Source organism: Haliotis rubra, unplaced genomic scaffold (genome assembly GCF_003918875.1).
Source record: "Haliotis rubra isolate DU_JTF1 unplaced genomic scaffold, ASM391887v1 Scf98, whole genome shotgun sequence".
NCBI classification, from domain to species: Eukaryota; Metazoa; Mollusca; class Gastropoda; order Lepetellida; family Haliotidae; genus Haliotis; species Haliotis rubra.
The window spans coordinates 898,926-921,388 of record NW_025767723.1 but is presented as its reverse complement, the minus strand read 5'-3'; the positions used below and the strand labels follow the sequence as shown (position 1 = coordinate 921,388).

The 22,463-nt window shown below is 41.1% G+C and overlaps 1 protein-coding gene across 1 annotated transcript in view; it reads right to left on the bottom strand.

Annotated features, from left to right (window-relative positions):
* The window catches only part of LOC124265444 (cell adhesion molecule 2-like), a 50,761-nt gene extending 31,731 nt beyond the window's left edge, over positions 1–19,030 (bottom strand). The window contains exons 1-2 of the mRNA XM_046700236.1: positions 18,924–19,030; positions 18,153–18,357 (exon numbers count right to left, since the gene is read on the bottom strand). Of these exons, the coding sequence (XP_046556192.1) occupies positions 18,153–18,357; positions 18,924–18,944 (226 nt within the window). The 5' untranslated portion in view covers positions 18,945–19,030. The remainder of the gene's footprint in view (positions 1–18,152; positions 18,358–18,923) is intronic.
* Positions 19,031–22,463: the final 3,433 nt, after the last annotated feature.

Here is a 22,463-nt window from a genome sequence, read left to right as displayed (position 1 = left end):
ACACTCGTCCCAGTCTAACTTCTGCAGGAGCAGACAGCAAAAGAAAAGAGTCTAAGCACGGAGACTCTAGGCCAACTGACTAAGACACCGAAAACTGTAGATGCCAGTAAACAGGCAGCGACCAAGGGCAAGGTCAACGCCAAACCACAGGCACAAATAGACGCTGAGGCAACCAGTGCCGGCAACCCTAAGGGCAAGGGTGCGCGACCTAAACAAACGCCAAAGGCGAAAAGGCAAAAGGGGCAAAAAAAGTCAAAAAAGGTGGCAAACAACACTGGCAATGTTGAAACCACCAATGAAATGGAAACAGGCAAAAGGCATGCTGAACTAAGCCATGACAGTAACACCAATGCCCACAACAAGACAATAGCTGACAAGCTGGTTGAATTCATGTGTGCCGCCTTACTCACACTAGGCACACAAAAGAACAGTGATGAAGGGTCCAAACTCACCACACTGTGGACATACTGTCCTATGGGCAATCTGCCTCCCATCTCAAACAGCAGATACACAAGCTTAAATAAACATTTAAGCTACCAAATATAAGGACACAACTGTCATCATGAGCTTACAAATAATGCAATGGAATGCCAACGGTCTGAGGTCGCATGGCCAAGAACTCAAAGCCCTAGTCAAAGAAAAAGGTACTGAAACTCCACGTTATATTAATTCAAGAAGCGAAACTGGGGAGGAGAGCAAACTTTCAGTTACCTGGCTACACGCAATACCGCAAAGACGGAATGGGGCAAGCTCGGGGTGGACTGATTACATTTGTCGTCGACAATTGTACATCCACTGAGGTCAAAGCAGAGGGGCTAACACAACAGCGGATAAAGCCAGTATCTTAGCCACCCACTTTGCCTCTGTCAGTAGCAACAACAATTGTTCTGAAGAAAGTCAGAAAAATTGCCACCACGACCCAAGCAGCCCCCGGGTATTTGTCCAGGGGAGGACATGGTCAGCTATGAGATGCTCAAAAGGCTGCCTGACAGCGTCGCCAGCGTCACCGTACAAATATGGAAACATGCAGCAGTAATACCTCTGCTCAAACCAGGGAAGAAGGCATCGGCCAACTCATATCGGCCAATATCCCTAACATAAAACTTGTGCAGAAGTATGGAGGCAATGGTGGCAACTTGAGACAAACGCATACTTATCTCATGACCAGAGTGGATACAGATCAAACCGCTTGTCTTGTGTCTTGACCACATTTTCCGCCTGGAAAATGACATCAGATTAGCCCAGGTCAAGAAACAGTACCTAGCTGCTGTCTTTTTAGACTTCAGCAAAGCCTTTGACATGGTATGGCACGATGGACTCCTCCAAAACCTAGAGAATGTTGGTGTACAAGGGAAAATGCCAAATTATGTGCAAAGTTTTTTGCAAGAAAGGTCAATATCAGTCCTAGTTGGAGACCACCTGTCTGAGCGACACAGGTTAGATAATGGCATGCCGCAAGGAAGCATTATCAGTCTCACATTCTTCAACATCATGATTGATGACCTATTTGAACATGTCCGAAAGGACGATAACATCAACACCAGTAAGTTCGCTGACGATGGGGCTGTCTGGGTCAGACATCGGGAGTTTTTCAAAATTCAGGCTCTAATGCAGAAAACCCTCGATGGTGTGGAAAAATGGTGCGACAAATGGGGATTCACCATCTCACCTGAGAAGACAGTCGGAGTGGTAATCAAGCGAAAGGGTTGCCGAGTAAGCAACACACCCAGTCTCAAACTGAAGGGCAAAGCGGTCAAATTTGAGAAATCGGCACAATTTCTCGAGGTTATTTTCGATCAACACCTCACCTGGGCAAAACACATTAACAGCATAGCCAAAAGATGTCAGAAAGACCTCAACGCAATGAGAGCTGTATCCGGCAGCTCTTGGGGAGCAAACGTCGAAACGCTCCTCACCCTCTATAAGACCCTCAAAATAGACTATGGGTGTGAAGCATACCACAGCGCCTCCCAAACGGTTCTAAACCAGCTTGAAACGATACAATATCAAGCTCTTAAATTGGTTACGGGCACGGCGGCCCGCACCTCCCACTAGGCCCTACTAGTGGAAACTAGTGAGCTACCACTCAAACTCAGACGTGAGAAACTGACATTGAACTGTTGGAGTTGCTGCTCCAATCCACTTGTCACTAGACTAAGGGAAGAGAAACTCTACCCGGACGCATAAAAGCATGGCTCCGAAAGAGACCTGACATAACACCAGGCGGGCTCAGAGTCATTCAGCTTAGACGAGAACACGGATGTGACCGGGTGGAGCCTCCAACATGTCAAATGACAGTGCAATGTCCCCCATGGGAATTTAAATCACCAAATGTCGATACCACTCTCACAAATGAAGTGCTTAAAAGTGAGAACCCAATGTTGCCACGAAGCATTGCGCTTAGTAGGATGAAGTCTCGGCTCACATATATACTGATGGATCCAAGGATCCTGTGAGAAATAGAACCGCCTATGGTATCTAGATATACACAGCCTCCACAAACCAATCAATCTTGGTCCACCTTCCCAACGGACAGTCAGTGTACACGGCGGAGCTAGAAGCCATACATCATGCACTTAGGTACAGTCGAAACCTTAGAGAGAAAAGAGTGGTCATCCTCTCTGACTCTCTCAGTGTACTGCAGTCACTGGCAACTAAGCATTCGAGCAGTAGACCCGACACCATCCGGGACATTTTGGTTCTCATTCAGACACTAAGAAGGGAAAATGAGAAAGAGATCACGCTGTGCTGAATACCATCTCCAAAGATATCCCCGGAAATGAGAGAGCTCACAAATTAGCTAGACAAGCGCTAGAATTGGACATGTCACTGGACCATCCTTACTCAAAAAACAAAATTCGTAGCATGATCCAAGGTTCAATTACTAGCAAGTGGCAATGGGACACCTCAGACAAAGGCAGATGGTATCATGGACTCCGCCCCAGTGTAAAAGGGAAGCGAACCACTCCCTCACAAAATAGGCAAGTCGACATCATGCTCACCCGCCTTAGGCTAGGCATCACCAAAACATCATACACAAACTGTCACACGTGCCACACCAAAGCTACTGTCCCTCACATCATACTTGATTGCCAACGGTTTGACACAACCAGGCAAACACTCAGAGAAGAAACAGGGATAGGTACATTGACAGCCACGCAGCTGCTGGCTCCTACGGAGCATCATGCAATGTACAGGCCTCTAGCCAACTTTCTTTTATATACTGAACTATGTCAGTATATCTAAAAGAAATTATATCAGTCAGCCAGTCTTCGGTTTGCCCGAGGATGCCAGGGAGACTATATCACCCAAGCTCCTGACCTCACAGTACCAGCACAGCTGCTTGGGGAGTCAATAACACCCAAGCTCCCACGCCACGACACATCAGTTGCACGGCCATCACCGGGGTCATTGCACACAGACCCCAAGGTCCAAATGAAAATGCCTGGTCCGCCCAACCGTCATGCGTCCCAACGAGGGTCAAATCCATGCTTCCTAAAGATGGAAATGAGAGGCAGCAAGTGGTCGTGTCCACTCCCTAGGGTCAGAGCAGGGGAGCAGCCATGTCCACTCCCCAGGGTGAGAACAGGGGAGTGGCCGTGTCCACACCCAAGGGTGAGTACAGGGGAGTGGTCGTGTCCACTTCCCGGGGTGAGAGCAGGAGGGTGGCCGTATCCGCTCCCCAGGGTGAAAGCAGGGGGTGGCCATGTCCACTCCCCAGGGTGAAAGCAGGGGGTGGCCGTGCCCACTCCCCAGGGTGAAAACAGGGGGGTTGCCGTTTCCGCTCCCCAGGGCGAAAACAGGGAAGAAGCCGTGTCTACTAAAAACAAAACAAAAAAAACAAACCTATATATACTCACGCACACGTTTATAGACACCCATGCGTCCCAAAGAGGGGCAACCATGCGACCCAATGAGGGTCAACACAAGGAGGGACAGCCTCAGGCATCCCAGGGAGGGATAACCAGGTCCAGCCCAATGCGTCCCAAAGAGAGTCATCCACGCCCAGCCCATGAGTTCCAAGGAGGGACACTCCAGCCCAACCCAACCGTCCCAGGCAGGGACACCCAGACACAGCCCATGCGTCCAAAGGAGGGACACTCCGATCCAGCCCCATGCGTCCCAAGGAGGGACACCCTTATCTGGCCCAAGCATCCCAAGGAGGGACACCCAGATGCAGCCGGTGCGTCCCAAGGAGGGACACTCCAACCCAACCTCATGCGACCCAAGGAGGGACATCCTTATCCGGCCCAAGCATCCCAAGGAGTGACTCCACAGCCTCCCCCACAAATCCCAAGGAGGGACGCCCCACACATCCCCAGGCGTGATAGGTCTGCCGAAATGCCAACAGACGAAGGCGGCCTCCAAAGCACCTAACGGAAGAAGAAGAAGTTCCCACAGTTCTCATTTCGGCAGCGAACAATCTACAAGATGCCTGCCTGCCAAGAAGAAAAGAATCAGAGGAAGAGCAGGACCAGCAGAGGACAGAAAACTTGAAGAAGCGACCGGACAAGAGACACAGAGAGAGATAGAGACGGAGGTTACAGAGAGGGAGAGTGAAATTTCTCCCACTCCTACTCCTCTAATGCTGATGTTTCCGCACCTCGAGAAGAGACCCAAACACAGCAGAAAAAGAGGATCAGACTCAGCAAGAAAGAAATACCGGGTTACAAATGGACGGATGGGGGAACCATGAAGCTGGCCGAATTTGTTAATCTGGGAGAGATGAGAGAATGGTTTCATCAGTCAAGTTCGGAGAGCATCTATGAAATGATATAGCACAGGCTTGTCATCATTAGGGAGTGGAGCTGGTCCATGCACTGGAGCTCAGTTGTCCTCGACAGCTTCATGCAATGTACAGTTCTTCCGTGTTCCTCCATCTGAAGCACCATTCTCTGCCCTAACATCAACATTCAAGAACTTGTATCAAGCAAAAACGTGGGCCATGAGTGCAATGCTGTGGAAGCCCATATAATTGTAGTAGAATGATCCAGCTTTGGGTGGCTTCTTCATAGCAACGTGCTTGTCGTCCACAGCCCCCAGACAGTTGTGGTAGTTGCATCTGGAACTAAAACCTTCAGCAACCTCCTTCCACTCCTCTTTATTTTTAGGGCACCTGAGTACTTCGTCCTTGTGGCCCTCGAAGATGGCTTTGCAGACCTCTGGTAAGAACTTGCAGATTTAACTCTGAAGCTATATTGAATTACCAATGGCTAGGAGTGATTCGAGTGAGTGAGTTTAATTTTACGCGGCATTCAGCAATATTCCACCTATGTGGCTGCGGTCTGTAAATAATCGAGCCTGAACCAGACAATCCAGTGATCAACAGCATGAGCATCGATCTGCGCAATTGGGAACCGATGACATGTGTCAGCCAAGTCAGCGAGCCTGATCACCCAATTCCGTTAGTCTCCTCTTACGCCAAAATGGGTTACTGAAGATCAATATTCTAACCCAGATCTTCACGGGTGACCAATGGCTCAGAAGCGGAGAGTGGTGCCAGCTTGAGTCCCACCTCCTCTTCTTCTCAAGATGAGGGTTTAACTTCTCAACGAGATATAGACATCTTTTCTTTTCTGCATTAAGAGCTTGTCCTCTAATGTTCAACATCTTGTAGGTCCACAGCAAGTCGAGGAATGCATGAGGCTATGGGTGATGCCTGCTATTTTTATGGCGTGGCATCAAGCGGGACAAAGCGGGACCTAATAATACGACTGCTTCACGCATGCGTGAAGTGGCTGTGGCAATGCATATGGAACATGTGGAACAATGCGCGTCGTGCGTACCATGCCGTACACTACACGTAAACAATGCGCCAACAATACTTGGCGTAGACGTAAATCAGTCGCGCGATAGAGTGCCATTGAGTGACAATGTGCACAATTTTCGGTCACGCATTGCGTGCCAAGTGCGTAACTTATGCATAAACAGGACGCGAACAGTGCGCAAACTAGGCTTCACGCTTTCATACGTACCATCTAAATTACAGGCATTCACGACGAATTTCGCGGCAGTGCGGAGGCAAAAGTGTCAAACAGCCATTTTGCTTCTGCTCCCGCCCATCTTCTCAAGCTACAGTTCTGACAATACTATACTTTATTAACCACCGATGGTGCCGACAATTTTATTTCACGGATGAGAAGGGATGGGGTTTTAGAAACAATTGTTTGCTTTCAAGCACAGAACGAACAGATTGATTGTTTCATGCCTAGCAGCGATCTTGCAGCTAAGCACGGAGAGAATGAAAAAGTTATGTCTCTACAATATATCTCAGCCCCAAAACCCACCATATAATAGTTAGTCTCTACACCTCCATCACTGCGTTTACTAACAATGCTGACCGACATAATGTTCGGCATTTAAATCATTCACAGACCACTGCTTTGTTGTTTTGACTTACCCTGTAATTCCCCTTAAACTTGATAGTACATGTTAGTTCCGCTGATTCGCCCTCCTGTACAGTCATCGTCTCAATGATGGAGGTCTCGGGCTCTGGGACTGCAAGAAGAGATGAATTGCTCTTACAGACATTCAGACTTCCTTGAAGTTAATTGCTGAATGGGTGATGACATATTATAAAATGTGAAGGGTTATGATAGTGTGTATCCCAGACCATAGAATATGAATAATAAAACAGATAGGCTCAAATCTAGAATGATCGGGCAATTCTGGAATTCCTCAGCCTAAAGTTTAGAACTGTTCCAGGCTTCATTTGAGTGCGAACTTTTATTTAGACTTGATATTTTCAATAAGATGTCTATATTTCTAGGACTAGATGTCAGTGTAAGATTATGACTGAGTGGGTGAGTGTATTGTAACAACAACAAGCTGTAAAGGTTCCAGTTACGTACAAACAGCCGTACAACATGGGGTCCAGCCTCGGTCCGTTTGACCACTGGATGTGGCACAATGTCACATCAACTGACAAGTCACACAGAATGTCGTTATATGTTATTATCATTGTTATTTGACGTCACAATCATCAATATTAGTGATATATCATGACTTTCTTCACGCTGTGTATAGAATTTATGCTACAGTCGGCCATAAACAGGTAGGTGGACGGAGGTGGGCGATTACATGATCCTAACTAGCAGAACTGCAACGAATTCACAATACACAAGCAGAAAATATTACTCGTACTCGCAATGTATCTTTGCTGGTCAACCAACACAAAATTATGTGGTATATGCCAAAAGCCCTCGTGAAATCTTATTACATTACCTGAAATAATCGGAAATAGAGATTACATGTACTCCGGGACACAAGCAGATATTTGCTGAATACTTTGAAATAATCCTTGAACACACGGTGATTAATCATATAGTTACTTTCAAACAGTCATCGGTTCCCAATTGCGCAGATGGATGCTCATGCTGTTGATCACTGGATTTTCTGGTCCAGACTCGATTATTTACAGACCGCCGCCATATAGCCGGAATATTGCTGAGTGCCGCGTAAAACTAAACTCGCTCACTCACTTTCAAACAGGCAGTATTTTCAGTATGGACATTAGTATATAACCATTTCAATATATTCTAACTAATGCTAACCTTGACAAAAGACCAGTCCGATCAAAAACATGAATGTCCAGTATATCGCCATCCTTCCACACCAACAGAGGGTCGCTTTCTCTGCTCAAGTCTTGTAAATGGCGACAATGGTAAGCGGTGAAGCATGAGTAAGCGTTAGGGCATCATTTTTTTATTTGCTTCACGAAGCCACCAAATTGTGAACATGGGTCGGTGGTCGGGGAAAAATATATATATATTTTTTTTTTAAATTAATAAAGGCAAAATTCTGAATACTGCTCTTAATTCTCATTTGTTGTACTTCTTATTACAATTTCTCGCATTTTCTGGACTTCAAACTTGTGGCAGCGACTGAGAGGAAGGTGAACAAGTTTTTTAACGATAAACTCACCCTAAATATCTTAGCTAACACCTATTAATCTATCAATAAAGTATTAAATAATGAAATCTTTGTAGATCAATCGATATTAAGAGAGACAGAGAGATTGTTACACTAAGGTGGCCACCAGTTCATTATACAAGTAGCACAACATGTATGCACCATGCATAGAGGGCGCCATGCATATTCTTTACAATTGCAACTGATTATTTCTTTTTTTCATGGCAAGAAATACATACTTTGCTAGACAATTAATAACATCTGGCTTTTTGGATGTTAATAGCTGATAAAATGTAGGAAATGGGTGCAGGGGGGCGCACCCCTCCTTTTGTCCAGAAAGTTTGTTATATCCAAAGTTTATACATCAAACTTGTTCTATTGATGGAATCCAATGTAGCTTTAAGTCTGACCTTATATTAAGACAAATATATGAGACCAGTGTATCTAACACAAATATATTGTGCTTTAATGAGTTTATAGAGTTAATAACTTGTGAAAGGTTATCAAATTAAGATGACACCACTCCCACTTTAAAAGGGATATAAAGGTGATACTTCAAAATAGACCAGATGTTTGTTTTCGTTTTCGTCTGCTATGCGAGTAGCAGACATCATGGTCGGTCTGTTGTCAAGGGTTATAACTCTGATCTTTTTGTGGTAACATTATATATGACAAGTCGGTACGTTCTAGTTCGTGTCGGCGGTGTTTGAACGAATTTTTATTATTATTTTTTTTTGGGTCGGCAATAAAATTAGGAACGGTCGGGCGATCGGGCGATGAGAAACACAAAAAAAACAATTCTGCCCTTAGCGATAGTACAATGGACAGAGGTCCGTTGCGTCAACAAAGCTCACCAACCAATTTGAATGTATTCACGCAAGACATCCCGACCTACATTCGACAATAAAGATTACAGAGAAGGAATTTGCTCATAGAAAGGCATAGATGTGTCAGCATATTCTAGTGGCAATGCACAACTTTAAAACAACTAGGTCATCGCAATTTTACACAGAAAATATTTCAATATATTTAGTCTAGATAAAATAACTTGTAATGTACAAGTTTAAGACCGCAAAACACATTGCTATTTTGGGAAAGAGATGTAAATTATTTTATCATGGAAATTCAGAAGCGAGAACATGTTTGTTGAAAAAAGTCATGTCATGTCCTCTAAAGTGTAAGCATTGTAATATTCTCTATCATCCAATGTTTCACACACACAAATTCGAGATCAACAACACCATCTGGATACATTTCAGGAAATATTTTCAGTGGTAAAAAATAGTATAAGCAGTTGAGGAAAAAAAACGGTGGAGGTGCACCATACCTCTAGGAACCTAATTACAGCGCATATTTGGTCAGTGCTACCAATGTTTTTGTTACTTTTTGTCTGTATCCAAACTGCAAATAGTAGCAAACGAGTTTTCAATTAGAGAAATGGCAGCTATACATATAGAACAACAACGATTGGTAGAAAATATGCAATGGCTGTGCAGGCAACATTCCAAAGTATGGGCATACGGTCAGAAAAGGCTGTTGCTTCCCATATACTACTAGAAAACGCAATCTAGTATCCGATATCTATAAGGTACAAGTCCGTTTGAGTCAAAATCTCCCCAATGAATTCTACTCTAACTCAAAAACAAAGAATCGTAAATGACTCAATCCAGCGCCAAAGTAAAAGGAAAAACGCACCAACACTGCAGAATTGTGTAATAATTATTGTCAACAAAATAAAAAAGTTGCTTAACAAACCATCATTATTTTCATTCAATACTTCAAGATTTGTGACAATAGTGTAGCGACAGCTGAGGTAACAGCCAGGTAAGCGAGAGCCACGGGCAAATTTTGTAACGTGACGGTTTATCCTACTGACTGAGCGATTGATTCATCTCACACAATAATGTTTACTGCTGATGTTAAAGCTTTAGTTTACAAGGTCTACTACTTCAAGTCTGAAACTGAGACCATTTTATGCACTTGATAATTTTTTTAAACGTACATATGGTGTTGTTGGGGTTCCAGAGCAGCAATTGAAAACACTATTAAAACAACGACAAACTCCATCTTCAAACAGGAGCGCGCAGGAGGGGGGCGTATCAAAATCCATGAAAATTGAAAACAACTTGTCAAGAACATAATAACATTCAACAGCTCCTTCCTTCTGGGCTTTGAAAAGTGGAATGCCCATATTGGGCTTTGCCTCCACGACATAGAAATTCTCTTCCCACAGATCGGCCAGCTTCTGTTTACCTCTCAGAACGACATTTAGTAGTTTATTACAGTGTCATGTGTTACAAGGTACAACACATTAAGTCAAGATATACAATACAAACACCGGGCCTCAGAGGGCCGAAATGACACCTTAAAATGTTGCAGATTAAAAATTCAGTTAAATAAATGCACAGTGATACTACATACTTTCAAATGTTACACACACAATATGCTATATTCACATTTAAGTTCTCATACATACAGTGGCATGCGTACAGTAACACACACATACATGCTCACACACATACATACATACATGCATACATACGTACATACAGACATGCATTCATACATACGCACGAACGCACATACATACACACACACACACATACATACATTACAATATACATACATTACAATATAAAATACATGGTTTATAATTGCTGGATACCTTGCAGCCTTTTATTATACAACTTATCGATGCATCTTGCCCATTCAGATTGGATGCTTTCAGTGACCATCAACCATTTACATTTGCGAACAAACACCACATCATCAAGGAAAACAAAGTTCTATGGATAGTCAACTTTTTTATTGCAATTAGTGTGACGTTTCGGTGTAGGTACTAACACCGTTATCAAGCAAGTGACACAACAACTTGAAACAAGGAGAATATATACATTGCTGCATAGTGACTATATACAATTGACAAGGTTGATGTACATTGTACATGTATCTGATTAGTGATTTCAGCAGAGGAGGTTGATGTACAGAGTGATTGATTGTGATTACAGTTGAGTTTATACAATTGATGAGTTTGACGTACAATGAGATGATGATAAGTAAGTAGGTTGAAGTACACTTGTGATTGCAATGCACAAAGGGGAGCATGGAAGCCAGATGGACAAGGGAGGAATGGAAGGATTACTTGCGGTCGTCTTTGATTAGGTGGTGATAGGCCGAGGAGATGAAATAACCTTGATCACGATTCATGGTGGGATTGTTACGTCGGATGTTTATGGCCTCAAGGAGTTTCTTAATCTTGTAGTCTTCTCGGTTGGTCAGGGTTAGCTTGTGTGTGGTCGGCTATGGCGGATTTGTAGTCGTTATTCTGCGCTTCAGTTTTATGTTCTTTAATTCGCAGTGGGAGCGGGCGGGATGTTTCACTAATATAGAAGTCTCCACATTCACAACAGATCTGGTAGACTACTCCCGTGGGGTCATCTTTTGTTGTTGACGGTGGTTTGCGGATGGACTTGCCTCTCCGGAACAGAACGTCTATGCCTGCTTGCTGCTGAAGGAGTCGTCTTATCTGGTGGCTGACTGCTGGGACATACGGGATACTTATTACGAAGGGTGCTGATTGCCCACGGGAGGGTTTATTGAGGGTGGTTCTGATGACATTGTTGACCAACTTCTGGGGTACTCGTTATAATGGACGAAGACATGGCGGATGTGGTTTAGCTCGGTTTCTAGGGCTTCTGTTATAGAGCAGATGTTCTTGGCTCTTTGGGTGAGGGTGGAAATGATGCCTTTCTTAACCTGTAGAGGGTGATTGGAGGTAAAGTGAAGGTATTGGTCGTTATGGGTAGGTTTCCTGTAGACAGTAGTGGAGAGCTTGTTGTCTTCTTTCTTTACTAGGACGTCGAGGAAAGGGAGCTTGTTGTCAGATTCTTCTTCCATTGTGAACTGCATACAGGGATGTTGGGAATTCAGGTGGTGTTCAGGGTTGTCGTTGGGAACTACAAAGGTGTGGTCTACTTTTCTATACCAGCATATTGGAGCGATGGGAACACTTCAGTCATGTCTTGGGTCAAAGATAACATTTCCACCAAAGGAGTGGTCTGCTGCAAGTTACAGATAGCAGATACGGATTTGATGCCTATCACCTCACCTCAACCTGGACAGAGCATCAGCATCCCTTTTCCTTGCACCTTGAATGAACGTTATAGAAAGGTCGTAGGCAGCAAGGTTAGCAAGCCAGCGGTGACCACAGCTTCACTGAGGTCGGAACATGTGTCAAGGGGTTATTATCTGTCCAAACAGTGTCATGGTTGCCATACAAGTAGTCATGAAACTTCTTAGTTATGGCCCATTTTAGAGCTAAAACCTCTAACTTGAGAGCTGGATATTTGCGCTCAGATCGAGACAGTCCTCTGCTTGCATAGGCTATCACTCTTTCCTCGCCTTCTTGGTTTGGGAATAAAACCTCACCAAGGCTTTCATCACATGCATCAATGTGGGGCTCGAAAGGTTGAGACAGAAATACAGACAGAAATATTTTATTAAAGTGTCACATGATATGTTACAGGTAAAACAACATTTCATGTCTGGATAAAACATATCACCCAGCCATAACATTGGCTTATGAGACACTACTAAAACAAGTTAACTAAAAAATGTACAATATACAGTCTGGACGGTTGTGTTAATGTCATACATAAAATAGTGCATAGGTAAAATATATTAAGAATGTAACTGCCTTCTACGGAACATATCGTTAATTGTATCAGCTAAAAGTTGAAGAACCTTGATTTCAGTAGTATTCATTACCATAATAAATATCAAATGATCACTATCATCTGGGCTAAAGCTAAATTCATCTATAAAGTTACCTTAAGATCATGGTAAAAAGCACAATTTAAAAGAAAATGGGCTTCAGACGCTACAGAATCACAAAAGGGGCATAATCTTTGGTGTGGGGGTTTGCTATAACGTCCAATTTCAATATTAAGAGGTAAGATACCACAGCGTAATTTACTTAGATTACTATGTCTATGTCTAGACATAATATATCTTACTTACAGTTCTGATCTACAATCATTTTTAAACAACCTGTAAGTGTGTAACTTATTACCGTTAGCCTTGCCTACGTCGTCCCAAAGCTCTGAAAACCACTTTTCCTCATCTAATATACATAAACGTTGTTTAATGACTGATAATTTGGAATTGATACCAGAAGTCGGCGACAACAAAGTATCATACAACAGCAAGCAAGGGTGAGGTCTGCACAGGCTAGGATTGGAGCGCTGCTGAGCTTGCTCACAAGTTCACTGAAGGAAGTCTGATGTTCATTACCCCACATTTACTACTCATCTGTCTTACTTGTCCTCTTTTTGCCGCAGTGCCAAACTAATAAACTGGTCAGCGGTTTTGCAATAAACTCGTCAGCGGTTTTGCAATCTTAGCATATTTCGACACAAAGCGACGGTAATAACCAGAGAACCCAAGAAAGCGACTAACGTCCTATTGGGACATTTTAACTGACTTTTCAATCTAAAACGTTTTCCGCCGACAAAACTCTAAACGATTTTGATAAAACTTTACTAGATTTATGTTCTACCTTGAATTTCCATATTATGAACGGGCTTGTGGTAGCGATCTAGAAACTAGGGATGTAACATATATAGGTAATAATGGTACAAGAAATGGAAGAAGTGGAAGACGTGTCCTTTTCAAATCTTTTAGGGATCATTCACTTTTTATTTCAGATTTATTTAGAAATTGTCCAAACCGTTACCATTCTGCAAAGTAATGGCTTGGACAGTCCTAGTAACGGCCAGCACAAAAAAGATTTCTATTTTGAGAAACTAATGAAGTTATTCATTAATGTTTAAAGAAATATTACGAATGTATAATTTCTTTCAGAGTTAAAATGTTGATGGAATTGTACTGTTCAAAGGAGTTTTGATGTAGTAGCATAAGAAACACAGTTTCTGGTAACGGTTTGGACAAATAATAGTAACGGTATGGACATATTTTTTTATCAGAATTTTCATTTTATTTCAAATTAGTACTCAAAATGTAATGAATCTGTGTTTATATGGAATAATTCATCAAACAGATCCAATAATCCGAAAGCCTTTCATGGATATTTTCACTCTTCCATATTTAAAACAATCTTCAAGGTTTTGGTAACGGTTTTGACAAAAATGTAGTAACGGTTTGGAACCTTTTATCAGAATTTTGATTCTATTTCAAATCATCTCTCTAAATATAATGAAACTGTGTTCATATGAAATAATTCATAAAAAAAAAGATTCAATTATGCAAAAGCTTTTCATGGATATTCCCACTCTTTCATATTTAAACCGATCCAGGTTTTATGGCAACAGTTTGGAACTTTTTATCAGAAGTTATCTCACTAAACATAATGAACCTATGTTCATATGCATATATTTGTGTAGTTTTTATTGTAGTTGGCAATTCTGGCATTAATACAGTTCAACCTCTCTATACTTCATAAATCTCTTAAATTTGTTTGTTTTTATTACAGAATGAAATTTTCGACATCTTTCATATTGACGAATTTTGTAATCACCTTAACTTATTCCAACTTTTAAAGATTTTTGGCTTGTAGTCTGTTTTTACTTTAACTATGAGATATGTAAGACTACCCTTTACTTAGAATATTGCTAGTTGCTAATATGTTGGCCAAACCTTTCTATTTGATAAATATTTGTTACCATCTAACTGTTAACTAAATTACTAACGGTATACAAGTGAATGAACGAAGTATATTTCATAGGGACTAACACTGCACCATAATATCAACAGCAATATGATATCTATGCAGTTACCTGTGTAACATGACCATGTGTACAGTGTCATCTTTTGCAAGTTCTTAAAGGGATAACATTCGTTTGTTACTCTGATGTCCTGACCGTTACCAATAATGTCACAACCGTTACTGTTCATTCATTTTTCACCCGTCAATTGCACTTTTCTTTGGATAATATGTGATTTTTCAATCAAGACAGTTGTGTTTTTCTATTCTTTAGAAGCTATAATTTGTTTTTATTCAGAAGCCAAAAATGTATTCACAAATTTTATATTGATATAACAAATGTCAATGGAAGAAAACATGCCATATTTGTTACAAGTTACCATTTCTAATACACATTTCACTGTCTGTCCAAAATAGGGTTAGCAGTTGAAGTAAATCATGTTAAGAAGTCATGTTACCTATTTCTATGTTGAATTAAATTGTTTAAGGTTTATGTCCAGCCCGTTACCATTCCTGTCCAAACCGTTACCACTATTGTCCTAACCGTTACTGGTGTTAATTTACTGCTCTAATTCATTCATGATAATACATGAAACACTCCTCTTTATGTTGGTGTCATCTAAAGATGTTCTGGGTTTAGTAGCAGATGTTTATTTTAGACAATTTCACCTGTTTAAAGCTATGTACATAATAGTGTTTTAGAAAGATGCAATTATTTGTTGTAACAAACAAATGAAAGATACAAAATAACTCTTTAAAGATTCATCATGATAGGTTTTACCCTCAAGTTTGATTAAGTTGGTGTTAAGATTGTGTATGTCATCTTTAAAAGTTCTTCTGAATTATATTTCAAAATCCTGATTCTGATTAAAAAGTGGTAACGGTCAGGACATTCCCCCCTCCTATTAATTACTTATGTATCAATTAAAAGGTCAATTGGTACATTTGAGTCTGCATGTTTGTATTTTTCAATAATTAAGTGTTTGAGATTTTATTTGAATCAAAATTAAATCATTTTTAAAGAGGTTGTTTTTACTGTAATAAGGAATTGAAAATCCTACCAATTTTGAAAATGACCCATATCAAGAAATATTATTTTGTCCATCCAAACTTCATAAATTCTAAGCATTGTTATATAACAAAAACCATACAATACTTCAAAACTTGTCCATTTTTGCTTGCTCTACCATGTTGTTTAGAACAGAATATATCTCAGAACACAATGTAAGCTACCCATGATTGTTTGCTCTTCTTCATGTGTATTGCATGTGCGTGTTAATATTGTTTTGTAAATGTATTGTACTACAGGCCTGTGGCCTTTCAGTAGGGGAAATAAAGAAAGTAAGCGAGGACACGTAGACCATAGGTCCACTATTTAGAAAAGCTAAAATAAATACTTTGTATGTACATGTATTTAGGTGGGTTTTTTCAGTTTTTACTTTTCCGATGGTTTGCGTGTATATGACCATAAAATGTGTCATAAGCTGCTGGGAAAGCAGTTTTATTAATCGTTTTTGACTATCAGGGATATATTCCAGACTGTCTGAGTGTCGACTGCAGGTGACCAGGCGTGGCAGTTGAGTCAGATTGGCGTCTTTTCGGCGTTGCCTTAGTTGCATATCGAAAGGAGTGCCTGTCCCAGTAATCTTGGCATATCACATTATTTGACAATCCCTCAGTTTTCGATGTATAACCACGACAGCAATTCACTGCACCATTCTAGCACCAGCGAAAACAAGGTAGGATGGAATCAATATGCCCAGAGCGTTTCCACATCCCGCAACCGTGAATCTCGTAGGCCACATCAATTTCTGAAGCTAGCAATGTTGGTGCGACATATCGTAGGTTATACATTGCATAGGTTTAGATTTGAAACCGTATTTGTACAATAGCACGTCAAGTTTCACCATTTCGTTATCCCTTACAGAGCATCAGTTCCGCACAATGAGCCCATGTGGGGAATCGAACTCTGGTCTTCGGAGTGACGAGCCAACGCCTTAACCACTAGGCTACTCCATCGCCCTTTGTTTACCTTCTTTTATTTAGAAATAAACTCGCCTCAAGAGCGTGATATTCGAAATCAGACCCATCAGTCAGAAAAGTGATGTCCGATGCAATTCCCTATGAATATATGTGTTCATAAGGTAAACAACTGACATACCTTTCCATGTGACGTGTGCCATCGGTGGGGCAGGATACGTTTACAAACGGTTGACGCTTTACTACATGTGACTTATTAACACATGCTCATAATATGATAATCGTGCAATCGACTCTTGTTTTGGAACTCGGAACTGATTATCAATAATTAGAGTCAACTCATAGTTTATCCAAGTAAATGGAAATTGCAGTCAATACTTCAGTGAACTAATATTTTCGACTATATGCATGACTCTCAGTCTGCCTCACTGGAACCACTGTTTTTAAACTAAGAGACATTACATCATAATTTCACTTCCTGAACTGACATCAACCTACGCCACCTGAAAGTGTAATTTTGTCAGATAAGGTAAACATGTGAAATGACAAGGAGAGAAAAATAGCCACTGATTGTCCTTTATTTCTCCCAAGCCACAAAATACACGCAGCTCCTGACCAAGGAAAGAACAGATGTGTCCCTTCTTCTTCTCCACTCTTCTTCACTTCTTCTTCCCTATTATCATCTCTCTCAAGCTAATCCGATGATGTAGGCATGTCCAAATCCGTTACTTAAAAATTACAACATATCAGGGTGTATTTATACACTAATGAAGCATAAGACTTTGTTGATAACAACTTGTTTATTGCATAGAGCGACGAATCTTACATCTTATCAAGCTAAAAGTGACTACAACCAAGTGATGAGACGTATATATATACACTATATTGTGACGACCATCAGATTAACACTAGCAACAGCATGCAATTGATGACAAGTGGCACATAGAGACGAAGGGTGCTACATATCATCAGCGTAGGAAGAACTAATGAACCTATAGACTATATATATTAGCACCCCATCAGCTTGTTATTTACTTCTAATACTTTATCCCTCCTGATTTCGGGCTTCAAGTGCTATATGTTGTTCTTACTCCCTACCTGGCCTATCCCTATGCTGTTATCAATGACATGCATCTAGTGGCTGGCATGGTACACACCCGGAGTGTATAACCAGGTTTCTTGGTATCCATGTTCAATTTCTGTTCCAGTTCAAAAACATTTTATTCATTTTTCACTTTCTAATAAGTGCCGAATTAAAAAAAACAACGTCTCTTAATAAGCATGCCCCAGTTAGTTTAGTTAATCCGAGATCCTTTATCACTACCGGTTTGAGAATGTCAGTTTCAGTTTCAACTTGGCTTGATATATGTTGTAAGAGATCATCAAGGTAGCACCGCTGTTGTGCCCTCAAAGAATTCAGGCTATCAACCGACTGCAAGGATAAGGAAACTTGTTCCTACAGTTTGATCACACATGTTACACCATAATGAGTGAGTCAAATAGTCATGACTGTGGACAGGGCTTTGTCGTTTGTTGTTACCTGTTACAACCAGCTCCACGGGCATCAGTCTCACTGGATTGGTGTTAATCTGACACGTGTACTGACCCTGGTCGGTTTGGGTCACGGATTTTATGTGGAGGTTCCATTCGTCAATGAAAGGTCTCTCCACGGAAATACGTGGGTCGTAAATAAGTCGCCTGTACTCCAAAGTCAATAAAGTGGAGTGTGGACCTGTCCAAACCGTCTAAATGAAATCAAGATGGAGGGAATAAATTAAAATAATTAAAGACCATAACCATCTATGTGTTCGTGCTTGGACCTGCGTGTGTGCAGAGTATGGGTGGGGAGATGAGCATAACAATTAGCATTGTGTGTGTGGTGGTAGGAAAGGGGGGGGGAGAGAGGAGATTCTGGTATGCAGCATGAGCATACCCTCTGCTCCCGTCAATCCCCTCAAGCTACAGTACTGACAATACCATAGTTCATACATATTACATATTACCCACTAATGGTGCTGGCAAGTATATTTTTACAGAGGTGTGAAGGGATGGGCGTTTTGAAACAACTGGTAGCTTTGAATCACTGACCGAAAAGGTTGGGTGATTGACTGTGTCATGCCGCAGAAGCGCTCTTGCAGGTAAGCACGGAGAGACTGAAAAAGTTATGTCTCTAAGAAATATCCCAGCCCCCCAAACCCACTCTATACTAGCCGGTCTCTATACCCCATCACTCCGTTACTGACGATTCTGACCCACATAATGTTAGGCATGTAATTGCTTTACTGTCCACTGCTTTGTTATTTTGGTTTACCTTGTAACGTCCCTTAAACATGATAGTACATGGTAGTATTGCTGTTTCGCCCTCCCGAACAGTCACCGTGCTAGTGGAGGTCGAGGTCTCGGGCTCTGGGCCTGCAAGAAGAGATGAATTGCTCTTACTGACATTCAGACTTCCGAAATGTGTTAAACGAATGTGAAAAACCCAAAAATAATAACTATTGTGTTAATACTGAACAAATAACTGTTTTGTAAAGAAGAACGTTATTCACGTCCCAAACTTCGCTAGGCAATGGCTAAGTGCAAGGCAGCTTCGCTCGTAACCTTCCCTGGCCTTTCTTCATAACAGAGGTCCCAAGAAGAGCTTTGCTGGCGAGACAGATTGCGGCATTGATCGTGACGTCAGTCACTGGTCTCAGGTCCGAACTCGAACATTTACTGCCACCATTAAGATGGAGTCTTGCTTATGGCGCAGGGTTAGTTAATCAACAAAATCAGTATGCGTCGATTCACGACTTGATTCTGTATTTTTTGTAATTTGTTGGGACAATGTTATAAGTTGATTCAGTCGGAATGTTTCCACGTGCCACTTACAGGGGGAGATGGGGTTAAAGCCGTCACTTATCACGCCGAACACCCGGGTTCAATTCCCCACATGGGTGCAATGTGTGAAACCATGATTTTATGTCGTCATTGAAAGAAACATACATGTACATGCCATATAATATCCATTTGATCATTTAACGAGCGTTTCCGCTAGGTTTATCAATTGTGTAGCTGAACATGTTAATTGAGTTGTTTTTCAACACTACTACTACTACTACTACTACTACTACTACTACTATTTTCTTCCTGTTCGTACTAAAACATTAAGTACAAATATGTTTGTAAGGGATGTTTTGGAGGGGATTATTCTTGCTGTTGTGTGTTAAATTCCTCGTTTTGCAGCTTCGTGTAAATGAAATTCGTCCTTGAAGACGTGCTTATCGTAAGACGCGACTTGAGGGGCCGTATCGGTGCATGTCATCGTTTCTCAGGCGCGTACGTCTATCATCGTTATGTAGATGGCTGGGTGTTTAGGCTTAGAATCGATTCGCCGTCATACAGCTGGCCAGAGTTAGTGAGTGAGTTTGGTTTTAGTAATATTCCAGCAATATCACGGCGGGCGACACCAGAAATGGGCTTCACACATTGTACTCATGTGGGGAATCGAACCCGGTTCTTTTGCGTGACAAGCGAACACTTTAACCACTATGGGTACCAACACTGAAATAATGCAGCTGAAATACTCGCGAGTGAGGTGTCGAACAATAAACAAACAACGCATGACGGACACTTCCAGGTTGTTTTTTATTTCGAGTTAATATATCTGGACCCCACCTTCACTTAATTTCCTTGATCCGTGATACATACAAACATGCATCTAACCAGTATTTTGAAAAATAAACCCAGAGCATAAATTTGAGGAAATGGACACATTTCGCATTATTGTGTCAAAACAGTGAAGTTATGGAATGATGTGGCTGAATCGATTAAAACTATCACAGCTATCAATGTTTTGTTTGAGAGGCATTCTAGAAGTTGTCAGTAATAGGAATGACAAGTCTTTATGGGTGATCAACTTCTTTATTGTACAATGACGACGTTTCGGTGTAGATACATATACTTATCCTTATGCTTGAAAACGTTATACGTATCTATACCGAAACGTAGCCATTTACAATAAAGAAGTTGATCATCCGTAGAGACTTAATTGTCGTTGCTATCAGTGTTGTTGGGGATTTTCTTTAAAAGAATTAGATATAGATTTAGAATAAAGTATTTTCATAAAATCGACTTTAAACAAACCCAACAAATATTATAATTATCGTTTTTGTAGTTTTCTTATGGTCTGTTTACCATGACAAATCAAACCAAAAAAACGTCATGACAAATCAAACAAAATAATAAATTATATTAGCCATTTTTAAACATATATGTGAATTATTTCTGTATATTTGATATTTACGAATGATGAACAGAAAAGGTGGTAACGATGTTTTCAGTTACATAACATCATTTGGCATTTCCGAGACTGACGAAGAAATCCGAATGTTCCGGATTTTAAGTTTCAGGGGAGACTAGTCTCTTGGTAACTAATCATATAATGAATTGAGCGCCGAAGCGTCTGTTAATATATTCTTTGTGAGCACCATGGACGCTCAATAAGGTATCAGAGATATAAAACAATTGAGTGATATCTACTGCTGTAAACAGAGTGTTTGTAAAACGTGTGTCATTTTACTGCTTCAAGGAATATGAATATGCGTAGAGATAGCTAGTCGACAGTAATCGCCTTTGAAAGAATTCACTACACGCATTTAAATACACAGAATATATATATATGTATTGTCTCTGAAATAACAAAGTAAACACAATAAAATATCAGTTTGTTTCATAACTGCATCACCTCTGTCAATATGTTGCCTTACATGTGGTATGGAACTCAAAGACACGCCTTTTCACGAAATATCTCGTGTCCTATCACGTGACAATACGCGCCAGACATCAAAGGGTTTTGTGTACATTGACATGGACAAAGGGTGCTATTTACATGCAAATTGACATCCACAAGGCCTCGGGCGACAATTGCATGTATATTTTGAAGGTGGACGACGCATGCCATCGATATTGAGGTGAGAAATGTATATCAAGTGAGATATGTTATCGTGCTGTTGGTAACGTGGTCGTTTTTTATATGGTTACGTCATCGGTGTCAAGAATATGTAAACAAATACACGTGGTTTCTGATATTGCTCAGCCTGGTGCAGGACGTGAGTGACAGTTGCTGCGCTGATATGTTTTGGTATTTCGGATGATTTTTTTAACCAGCTGATTTCTTGGACACATGAACTTGTGACCGGAAAATGACATCAATGGATATCCAATATTGTCCCGAACATGGTCTTAAATTGTACTATATACAGGGGCTTGTAACGGTATCAATGTATATAATGTCACTGACGGGGTCTTAGCACTAAATGGTTTGTAATGCCCCCAAATTGGCATCAAGGTATATATTGTCTATGTGGTTTCTTAAGTCCATGCCGCCGTGATATTGCTGGAATATTGCTGAAAGCGGTAAAACCAAACTCACTCACTTAAATCCATGCATGGTAAGTAATTCTCTCATTATAGTTTATGTTCATAATTAACTCTTACCATTCTCATTGATCAACTGGTGAAGTAAGTCAGTCTCAGAGTCAGAATGAGTGGTCCAAGTGAAGTTATTACAAATAATCAGGGTATGAAACTCCCAAAAATCTCAGCCAGACCACAGGCCAGGCCTGACCCAAACTTACCTACCCGCAAATAATTTTGGTTTGACAAGCGACGTAGTTTATCATCCAATAGAACTTCATAACGTATTTTTACAAGTGAATTAATAGTGATTTATTATCCTGAAATATAAAGAATATCTTCATATACATGTCTAACTTTTAACTCGACTGTCGGGCAGTTGAATTTGAGAATCTGGCAGTCTGTGTTTGAAAATAACTCGTCCCGGGGGGTTGGGCAGGCAGGTATTTCGAAC